The sequence below is a fragment of the Aulonocara sp. 'chitande type north' Nkhata Bay genome, linkage group LG23, assembly GCF_057382095.1.
Source record: "Aulonocara sp. 'chitande type north' Nkhata Bay isolate Kocher_YH1m ecotype deep benthic linkage group LG23, A_spYH_male_GT1.1, whole genome shotgun sequence".
Taxonomy (NCBI): domain Eukaryota; kingdom Metazoa; phylum Chordata; class Actinopteri; order Cichliformes; family Cichlidae; genus Aulonocara; species Aulonocara sp. 'chitande type north' Nkhata Bay.
In genome coordinates this window covers 21,195,184-21,206,295 of record NC_141365.1, presented here as the reverse complement: position 1 = coordinate 21,206,295, position 11,112 = coordinate 21,195,184, and the positions used below count along the sequence as shown (strand labels likewise).

General features: G+C 38.6%; 1 protein-coding gene across 1 annotated transcript; it reads left to right on the top strand.

Moving 5' to 3' along the window:
• Positions 1 to 61: 61 nt before the first annotated feature.
• Positions 62 to 8,705, top strand: LOC147301661 (vesicle transport protein SFT2B-like). Its single transcript, XM_086282949.1, has 8 exons — positions 62 to 258; positions 1,880 to 1,969; positions 2,054 to 2,139; positions 2,282 to 2,363; positions 3,489 to 3,524; positions 3,614 to 3,672; positions 3,757 to 3,786; positions 6,211 to 8,705. Exons 1-8 carry the CDS (start codon positions 190 to 192, stop codon positions 6,245 to 6,247), a joined length of 489 nt encoding a protein of 162 aa, XP_086139075.1. The 5' UTR covers positions 62 to 189; the 3' UTR covers positions 6,248 to 8,705.
• Positions 8,706 to 11,112: the final 2,407 nt, after the last annotated feature.

The window sequence follows — 11,112 nt, the reverse complement described above, 5'->3', positions numbered from 1 at the left end:
AAACAGCGCCTCCTTTGTGTGCATTGTGGCCAGGGGCGGTACTGCAGGCGGAAGTGCTGCACCTGTTGATGTGCTCTTCTCTTCGGTGTAACTTCACCGCCCCAAAACACCTGAAACTTCCAGCGCTTGGGAAGCTTCTGGAAATTTTAGAAGCGTTTTATCGCCTTTATTGAAGAACAAAAGGAGTTCATGGATAAATTGAAGAAGGTTTTGAGCGGGCAGGATGATGGGAACGCAGATGGGAGCGGCATACTGGAGGTGATGTTGTTTTTAGCCGGTTAGCTGGTTTCGCTAAATTAACCTGTTAAAACGGACGTAGTGCCAGAATCTGCAGATATAACTCAGCCAGGTGTGAACTCACAGACTTCAAAATGGTACTTTTAGATCCAGTGTGACTTGGACCTCCAGGGGAAAACATTATGTGTGAACTGCGCTTTTAGAAAGTAACACGCTGCAGAACATGGCTGAGAAGTGAACCGATTTTAATTTTCCTTCAATGTCCCGGTTATTCTCAGATAGATATCATTACATGGATAATATATATAACGAAGAGGAACCTATAGTGTTTAATTCGGCATACTTGGTGTTATAAGATAAAAGCAAATGTTCATGTAAAGTATAGTTAATTCAGGCGAAACTACTGCTTCTTTCTGTTTAACCTCTGCACAAATCATAAAACTGCACTAGAAGTAAGGCAATAAAGTTACTTTTGATAGTTAATAACTTTGACAGTTGTAACTTAAGGAAGTCAATGCATTAATAACTTCCACATTTGAAATACTTAGAGGCTCGCAAATGTGCATTTCGGGGCGGGATTGTGTTTTTATTATCATCAAATTGACATCTGTTGGATAGACTACCACTGCTGTCATGAACCAGGGCTGTCACACTCATTTTAACTGTTAGGCCACATAAGCTCAAATACAACAGACCTCCCTCATTAAAGAGTATATGGAAGTTTCTGCTCACGCTCACATGAACCATAACCAGGATTTAAAAAATCTCTAACCTTAAATTAGAGTAAAACACCTGTCACCTCATCCACCTGACGGCCTGAGAATTAAAACAGCTCAGTTTCCCACACTCTATTGTCTATTGTCAATATATGCAGCTGTTTAAAGTGTCACATTTTCCCACACCCTCCCCACTTAATCATCTTTTAAATTAATAGTTGAAAGGATTAGTGAAGAGTCACTTTCCCTTTTCAGACTCAGCAAAGGTGGAAAAACTGAGATTTTAAACCCAGGTACTAAAGGTGGGAATCAACAGGAATCCTGCGATACAATATTATTGCAATTTTTTTAAGATTTGTGATTCGCTGAATAATTAAGTAACAGGTAAAATTTGTCTGTTTTATCCAATAAGGCAATGTTATTTTACCTCAGTTGTTTTTTTTTAGTGGTGGTTTTGTGGTTTGAACTTGCCAAACATTTCCATCAAGCATCGCCACAAAATGAACAAAAGTGCTTTTTATTGAAAAGCTGGAGTGATGAATGAGCGTCCAGTGGGTCGAATCGGACGCTTTGGTGCCGTGTTAGACTCGCCTGCACTAAACAAGTGCTAAAACCGTTTAAATTTGGTTAACTGAAGAAGAGTAAATGTTAGTTGAACAATGTTTCTGAGATATTACACTTTAATGTCACAATAGTAACAGCTGTTATTAGTCTTCATTCACTTTAAAGCTTTTAGTTACTTGCCTTTGACACAAAGAAGAATAACCTAAAGACTCTTAATGTCAATTTCATGAATTCTGAGTCAATATACAATCTTCAATTTAAACTCCTTTAATACTAAAGTCACCAACTAAAAAATAAACATCAATAGCAAACATTTAGTCTGTGAGATCATCATGATGCTAATGACGACAAATTCTGTGCAGAGAGCCAATCAGGCATCGACGCTGTCCTGGGGGACACGGGTGAAGGGTTTCCTGATCTGCTTCGTTTTAGGAGTCGTGTGCTCCATCCTGGTGAGTAAAAGACACTCCTGGACTGTGTTTACTGTTTCTATGACAAAAGATTTGCTGTGGTGACTTCCTGTTTTCCTTTATCAGGGTACCTGCTTGTTGTGGGTCCCTGGCTTTGGTCTCGCTGTGTTCGCTGTCCTCTACAGTCTGGGAAACATCTGCGCTCTGTCCAGGTAATAAGCAGACCTAACCTGATACTACATTACCCATCATCACTGAGGGCCGGTATTGACTTCAGTGTTTTTATGAAGGGAAACGTCGTCCTCTAGTGGTAGAAATCAGAGCTTTGACTGACGAAATCTTTTTCTTTTTCAGCACCATGTTCCTGATGGGTCCGTGCCGGCAGCTGAAGACCATGTGGGCTAAAGAGCGAGTGCTCGCCACCGTCATCATGCTGGTGAGAACAAATAACTTTTCATTATTGTCTGTAAGTTTCTCAGTCATCCAGATCAAGGTAGTCTAAGGAGCTTGAAAAGAAAGCTACTGGACTCACTTAAGCTTCATGTAGATTTCACCTCTCATCCAAGAAGCTTCTTCAGCTCTTGGATGAAAGTTGAGACATCTTCACGAAGCTTAAAGAAGTCCAGATGTTCATTATTCTGTCCTCATGTTGATTTAATTAGAGCAATTTCTCAAATACACAGTGATGGAAGAAACTGAACACACAAACAGCAGGGGTCCAGCTAGGATTGTCACGATGGTAGGATTTCAAGCCCGATACTGATTCTTGGCGCTATAGCTGAACTGGTCCCCAGTCAGTGCCGAGGTTGTGGGAAGTCCAGTCTAGTTTTTGTTCAGGAGTATTTTAGAACACAGTGAAATCAGTCAACAAAACCAATCAAAAATAAACACCATTAAAACAATGATAAATAAAAACCTGACCAGTGTGACTAATGTGAGAGGTAGAGGGCATAAAAACAGGTTTCCTATTTAAAAAATAAAATAAAATAATCCTCTCTATATAACTTTTACATTTCAGTCATTTTTTTTTATCCACATTTGCATTTACCTTATTTATGTGTGTCTAAGGTTTCTAGTGGGTCTGTAGTGTAGTAGTTTACATATACAGGTAGTTCAATTGTGGGCTGAGAGGCATATCCCATAAGGTTTATTCAGTAAATCAAACATGTGGATCTACCTGCTGTGAATCTGGGAGCAGCTTAAAGTAGCTTTCATCTGTTTTTTGTTTTTTGGGGGGGTTTTTTGCATTTGTGTTGCGTTGGCAAATTTAACTGTGGATGAAATCTAGTTTAAAGTGTCTAATCTCTGTATCCAGGTTAAGGCTGAAGATGAAGTTACAGCTGAAGATGATGAAGATCAATTCAATCTTTTAATCACGGAGTGAATCATTTTTGCTTTGTCAATGTTAATAAAGCGGATTTCTCTCATAATTTGTCCAAACATGCTCCAAAAACTGAGTTTACAGGAATTTACAGGAAAAGCCACGTGACGTCCTGATGAACGACAGGTAGCTGAAACTCACCTGTAAGCTCCACCTGAGTGAAACTGTCTCTCTCTGCAGGTGTGTCTGGTGCTGACGCTCTGTGCTGCGTTCTGGGTGAGAAACAAACTGCGATGAAACGTTTGGATGCAGCGAGTCGTGTTGTGTTGTTTTTGTGTTTGATTCGTGTTGTTGTGTCTCTGCAGTGGAAGAACAACGGCCTCGCTCTGCTCTTCTGTATCCTGCAGTTTCTGGCCTTCACCTGGTAGAAAACACACACACACACACACACACACACACACGTGTTACTGTTTGTTACCTCTCTGACTGCTGCTGCTGTATCCCACAGGTACGGCCTCTCATACATCCCATTCGCCAGGTAAGACAAACACACCTGATCTCACTAGTGTGCGTTTCCTCGGGAGATAAAAACATGATGGCGACGGGCGGTTTGGTTTTAGTCTTGCTTGTTCGAAGGCATAAAAAAAGTATTAACCTTTAAAGTGAATAACTTGTACTACATACACATGTGCTGCTGTGAAATTTCTGATTGTAGAAATGTTTCCTAGCAAGTTTTTTACAGTAGCTGACCTTTCTGCGGAAAGATCTTTGATATATAGACGCTTTGTTAACGTGATAGGCTTTGATTTGACTGTAATTTCCCATCATAAGCACGAGGTTGGTTAAAAGATAGTTTTTAATTTAACTTTCTGCTCTTACTGAGCATTCAAAGCACCGGACACTTATATGTTGATAATAGCCATGATAATATTTCAGGTTCAGATTACTGTGTTTGTGCCTGCACATACACTTTGTCTGCAGTAGGTGAGTCATCCATTTTCAAACGACAGATAAGCATAACATAATGAAGAAGAATGAATAATAAATAATCCACACTCTATCATGAAGTGTATAAAAGCTGTAATTTGTTCCTCTGATTCACGGCTACCGGAACAAAGTTGTTTTTATGCCGTGTTACTCTGAACTTTATAAACCTTATGAAACTCCCTGTACAAAGTCATACAGTGAAGCAGAAGTAGTGAAACGAGAGAACTGCGATGCAAACTCAAAATGGAGACCATTCCCCTTAAAAGTAAAAGTTGCAATTAAGACATTTGGAAAAGTACAACTTTTGCTTTGAAACTGAAGATGTAGATGGCTCACTTTCAATCTTTCATTTGCACTGGCGCTGGCATGCAAGGTAGAGCTACCACTTGGAAGGTTGGTAGTTCGATTTCTGGCTGCTCCAGTCTGCATGCCAAAGGATCCTTGGGCAAGATACTGTGTATAAATGTGTGTCTCAATGGGTAATTTATACAAGTTGTATAAAATGATTTCAAAGCTCAAGCAGATTAGAAAAGCGATTTATAAGAACCAGTCCATTTACCATGCAAGCTGTGGGCAATTGCAGCAATATGCTAGCAATCAAAGCAACCATATTGAGGTTTTTAATGCCAGAAATGTCTGCATGTCAGACATTTCAAGCCTGCTTGGCTGAGGCCTTAGTTTAAAAACTCAAGACCTGCACACAATATTTCTATTCATGTCAAATTGCTGAAGTCAAACACGAACCCATTTTTCCTCCAACTGTTAGAAAGTTAAGTTCTGTCACAGAGGCAGGATATTACTCTTGTATGTGGTGTATAAGCAAACTGCATGGTGTCAAACACATGTTCAGTTTGCCTGAAAATTCAGGACTTCACCAGATTTTCAAGGAATTTTGTAAGTGCAGGTCCATGAGATTTGTTTTTTCTCATGGAGCAAAAGACCTTTTCCATAAAGTTCTGATCAACGTTAAAATCCTGATCCAGGGTGAAGCGAGGTTGTTTGCAACCATTTGGTTCTGTATGTCAGGTTCGTATTTAAAATTTCAGTTTTCATGCTCGCTATTAAGTAAATGCAGGTCATATTTATGTGCAGCCTGTACCCTGTTTAAAAACAATGTTTCCTTTCTGTATACTCGACTTAACAGTGGTAATTACCCATGTTTTTTTTTTTTTTTGTTAAGCTAGATTTAAACCCACTTGCAATTATCATGTCTCTAACAAAATGCAGCATGGGGCAAATTGAATTAGCAAGGTTAATCCAAACCGTTTCTACAAGCCTCTTTAATGCTTTCCTCCCCTCTACCCTTAAATATGCATTTTGATATACTGCATCTCAGTATATCTCAAAGATGTGGTTTGATAACTGTTCTGGCTTTTTCCAAACACAGCTTCATAGATAGTTAAGCTTCTCTATGCATCACTAATGTCTGATGCACACACAGTCATTTTGTTTTGTACGCAAGGCTGAAATGCGGGGTTATGGCAGAAACTACTTAGTTCAGAAAACTGCATCAAGGGTTAATTACCCCTATTCAGCCTTTTTAACCATAAGCCTGGTGGCGGGCCATTTTACATAAATAAGTAGTTGTAAGTGGAAACACAGCAAAATAAGATTTTGTAGTCATCTGTAATTTGATCTACAAGGAAGCATGTGTGGAGGGAAAAAGTAGTGTCCCCTGGATAGAGCTTTGTGGAACTCCAGATTTGTTTTCACAGCCAGTACCATTCATGTTAGATCATGTTACCATTTCTGTTATAGATAAAAGAAACACTACAGCTATGACTAACACTAATGGAGCCATAAAGTATTCCTGTGTGAAACTCTGTCATTATAGCTGCTGACAGAACCTGATCATTTAAGCACTGAAGCAAAATAAAGTGGAGTTTTTCTGGACTTTTTTCAGCGTAGTTTTGTTCATTTGTGTTTATCTGCAATGCTTTTATGTGTCATTTTTTTCTCCTTCTTTCATTTTCAGAGATGCCATCATAAAATTATTCTCACTATGCATCTAGGAAGCCCCGCCCTGTTCTCCCACCCCTCTGAGTCACTACCTGTCTGACCAATCAGGACACAGGATACTTAATGGTGGTAGTGGTGCGTTTATGTTAGGCTTTTGTTAACAGTTTATAATGCAGCTGGAGAGTTCATAGTGCCTGAATTCCTTTAATTGGTTTCTATTTATTTTCAGCAGTAAAGAAACAGTTTATTTCAGCATCTGATGCAGCTGTATGCAGATCTAAGTGTTCACTCACTGAACTATTCTCTTAAGTGAATAATTATCAAACTGTTTTGGTAGAGCTGGACGTCTGGGTTTGAGATCAAAATGTGACAGTTTAACTTTGTTTAGTAAATTAGTCAACAGAAATCAATGATTTTAATCATCAGCAAAATATTTGAGTAAATCTTTTTAAGCTGAAATATGAGCAAAATCACCTAAACATGATTAAAACTTTAATAATCTTTGCTTTTGGGGGGATATTATGTAGATAATCATATTACTAATAATTCAAACAATCAAAACAGGCAGTAAACCCCTTATAAATCTTTTATTCTAATATAGAGTAAAGGACGTATACCAAATGCAGAGGCCAGGGTTTGAGTCTGACCTGCTCTCCTGGCAATAAAGACTTGAAGACAAAAATAAATGTTTATTTAAAAAATAAAAACTCAAGAAGAAACACTCAGTATTTTCTTACATGAGTTTAAAATTCAGTGAAGCAGCTGCATTAGCATGTGAGATAAACCAGGTCCCACGAGTTTCTCTTCTCATTTTAATATTGATTTGAAGTGTTACTGATGTTCGCATCTTCCTGTTTTGTTTTTTGTCCTAAAATTTCAATTTTCCTGAAGTTGTTATCACAGCACTTTCCAACTCAGTATCTGTGGCAAGAAGTCATTACATACATTTGAACAAATTAACATTTCAGGTGCAGTATGGGTTTGTTGATTCAGCTCATCTGATTCCCATCTTAAGTTTTCCATTCACAAAAAGACCATTGCCAGATATTTAGTTTGACTTTCTACTGCCAAGTCTCCAGGGGGCGATGCAGATTTGATTTTTTTTTTGTTTTGATTGTTTTTGGCTTCTGTTGCAAGACAGAAACAAACTCTGGTCTGTGGAAGCTCGTTTTCATAACTGCAAAAAAAAAGAACCCATCACAGGCAGCTCTAAGTTATTATTTCAAAATCTAGAATTGCACATTTTTAAATTTCAACTTCTTAATGAGCTGAAATTTTGACTTGCAATTAATTTTCAATTCATTAATAAAGTCTTTTTCAGTGGTGAAAACAAGCTTCCATAGTGGCCACAACTGCGTTCAGGAGCATCAAATGTTAGGTACTCGTTGCTGTTTCCAGCACAGCTGCACATAAACGGATCAGCGTTCTGTCGCCACACGGTGTGCGCTCACTTTTTCTTTTGATCATTTTACTTTTTAAATGGATGTTTTGCCTTAAAAGTCAAAGTGTTTTCTTCTTTACTGTAATTTGTATATTTAATTTTTTGCAGGATTACATGATTTTAATACCAAATCTTGGTCATAGAGTTTCACGTGTTAGAACAAACTTTTTCTCAGGTGAAAAAAAACCATAATCTCTTTTGTTTCGTCTCACTTTGAACTTGGTTATCTGCTTCTTTTTAAATTGGTTTGCACATTTTTCCTCATCCAAGAGTAAATGTTTTCATATTTATCCTCTAGACTTTATTTAAGGAGCTGCTTTCTTCGTCTGGGCCCGGAGTTCGCAGATATTTAACTGAAACAGTCTATAAACAGCAGTCCAACATTTCATTTTATTTCAGTATGGACGAGTAAACAATGCTTTCATTGAAAAAGAGTTAAAATGACTTAAATCCACTCTCCATTAAGTTTTTCCAGATGTGTTTTAGTTTCATTGAGATTTGGAACAGCTGTTTTTGGGTTTATCAACCCTTCAGAATTTAGTTTTCCTCATTTGTGTTGCCTTACAGACGGTCATTTAGTACTTTTAACCACACTACAGAGCTGTGACTGAAATTTAGATGCTGGACGCTGCTTTTAAAACTGGTCATGGATTTCATGGTCCTCTCCTGCTTTCCTTTATTTTCTGTTCCATGACAGCGTCAGACCCTCATAATAAATATGGCTGAGGTTTCAAATAATAACATAGACCTATGTAAAAGTAAAGACTTTGACAGCTATGAATACTTTGTTTTCTAACAGTACAGCTGTGGATGTTTCCTCTTCAGGTTTGGTTTGAACTGAATCATGCAGATCTACTTAAGTAGAGTCCCCGATTAAATATAGGAATAGAGCAGAACAGGTCACCTTTATTTAACTTGCATTTTCACTTTTAAAGGTTGTGAGGTTAAAATATTTTTAGCCAAAATGTTTTAGTGCAACTTTAACTCTTTTAAAACTGTATTTGTTTTGTCTGTCTGCAGTGTTAAACTGTGAAATTGTTACTGATTTTATTTCAATAAATGCTTCTGTATTTAAGAAACTGCTTACGTGAATATCATTCAGCTCAACACAAAAACTTCCCTTCATGAACTTGCGCGTGTGCGTGCATGTGCGTTCTCTCCTTACCTGCCTCCCTGTTTTATGCCAGTTAAGTCTCTAAAGCCTGTAATCTCCACCCGTCACTGCCTGCTGATTAAAACACGCACACACTCCCTTTTTAAGGCTCCATGCACTGTCCAGATATCGGATGTCTTTCCAGATGTTCCCCACTTGGATCTGACCTATTCTCCATTACATGCTGCTCTCAACAGCTTCTGGTGTTTTTCTTCAACACTGTCATATGACATTTAAACGTGCGCCAGGGAGGCGATTGGTCCAGTGACGCCTGTTTCGTTTTAGGTGATTAATTGGTTGATTAAATGGACGGCTGATGTCACGTTCAGGAAACTGTTCAGAGAATATTCCAACCCCCTTTTCTGTGCATTTCATGATGAATAAATAAAGTTAACGTTCTTCTCAAATGGCTTCTTTCAACACAAAGGAGTAGCTGCTTTACTACCAGCATTTTTCAATTAATCCTGTGATAAAAGTACCAGCCCTCATAAGTTATTCAGCAGTGTTGTTCATGCCAGTTGGCACTGTGCTCACCTCAAAGTTGTTACTGCATCGTAAGTGGACTAGTTCTTGTATCTACCTGAGCAAAAAGTGCCTTTAACAACCTCACATTGTCTAATTAACACAAGCACTTTACCATATGTCTCAACTATGTTCTCTATCTAACAATAACAGTCCAATGAACAAATCAGGAGCATTCATGCCACAGGATACTTTGGCTACTAGACTGGAGCAGCCATGCTAATACTAGATTATCAAGATCATCAATTAACCAAGTATCAAACCAAAGTTTCACCAATCTAGGAGCCCATCAGCTGTATTCACCTGTAGAAGCCACAGGTGAATACAAACCACGGGTGGTTTAGCTAGCAGCTATCTGAGTCCTTGCTTTTTATTCAACATCCATTGTTAATGAATGTATGTAAATGAAATCAAGCCAGTAGAAACTTTTGCTTTCTACATAAGCAGAATAAAATGTGACTTGTTAATAGAACTCCAACTCCAAACAGAAACCAGAGCTTCCAGTATCAGAGCTCACGTTCTGGACATGCAGAGACATCATTTTCATAAAGAGCGATCTGTTTGCAAGGTTCATGAATGGACTTCAGACAGCTTCTAGATAAGTAAGTAGCTACATTTTTTAGTCTGAATATTTTTGTGAGTGAGAGATTTCTGTTTTCTGTAAATGTGCAAAGAAATCAGTCAAGGCCTAGACATAAAGGCCTATAGATTGGAAGGTGATTGCCTGTTAACTATACTGTGTATACTCTGATCGACGAGAAAGTGGTTTTTGGCTGTCGTTAAGTGAAAATGGTTGCAGAAAACATGTATGGTGTTGCAGCACAGACCTTGTGATTGCTTTGGTCACAGTTTGCCACAGTTCCCCGTGGAAGATGCCAATTTGTCTGCAAACACTAACGAACCACAGAGCCATAGATCAAAAACAGCAAGTTTGCCTGTCAAAATAAAAGTTGCCTGTTTTGAATTGTGTTGCTTGTCAGCAGTAAGACACAGCGTTGAAGATAAACAGTCTCCATTTTCAGTTTGTTACACTTTTTTTTTTATGTTTTCCTACCGCACGGCTAGTAGTCGGCTGGTGTTTGCAGATAAATCGACATCATCCATGCAAACTGTTTCAACCTCCAGCAACCACTCACTAACCAGTCAGGTAATATGCATGTTTAACTGGGGAATGGTGGTTGCAAGGGGGTCAGCCACTGGTCTCTGACTGAGGCCTTAAATGGAGATGTATGAAAAAAACATGCATATGCCTGCTGTGGTGAGCCCGTGGGGCAACCAGCCAACAGTAACTTTTATTAACACTGTAAATAAGACAAGGCTGAACTTTAGACCGTTGAAAACCCAAACAGCCAAACATTCCTATATGGTCCGTACTTGGTGATGGTGGGAAGGCAGAACTCCCTTATAAAAGGAAGAGACCTCTACGGGAACCAGGCTGAGAGAGGGGCAACCATATAATTTATTCACGCTTGATTTGTTCTCCTCAAACTTCAAATCTGCTCTAAAGTTGCTCTAAATAAAGGTGCTGCTCTCACAGCTTCAACAAACTACAAGGCCGGTGTTTCAACTTTATTCACTTTCTCCTGCTTTGCTGTTGTTTTCTGCTCTTTCTCATCCACTTCTAGGTGTTTATAAAAATCGTAACATGGAGGTTGGTTGCCATTTTACATCCACCTGTTCCTGCATTAGTTTGCAGATTAGATTAAAGATTTCGTTTTTAGATTCGTCATTGTGCTCGTCCCTTTTATGTTTGCTATTTTTTAACACTCCCTCTTCCTCACTTTTACTGAAAGCAGTTTTTA

Coding starts and splice junctions, on each gene's coding strand:
- LOC147301661 (XM_086282949.1), top strand. CDS start 190: ATGGATAAATTGAAGAAGGTTTTGAGCGGGCAGGATGATGGGAACGCA. Junction 1,970..2,053: donor GAGTCGTGTGCTCCATCCTG/GTGAGTAAAAGA, acceptor TTCCTTTATCAG/GGTACCTGCTTGTTGTGGGT. Junction 3,787..6,210: donor TCATACATCCCATTCGCCAG/GTAAGACAAACA, acceptor TTTCATTTTCAG/AGATGCCATCATAAAATTAT.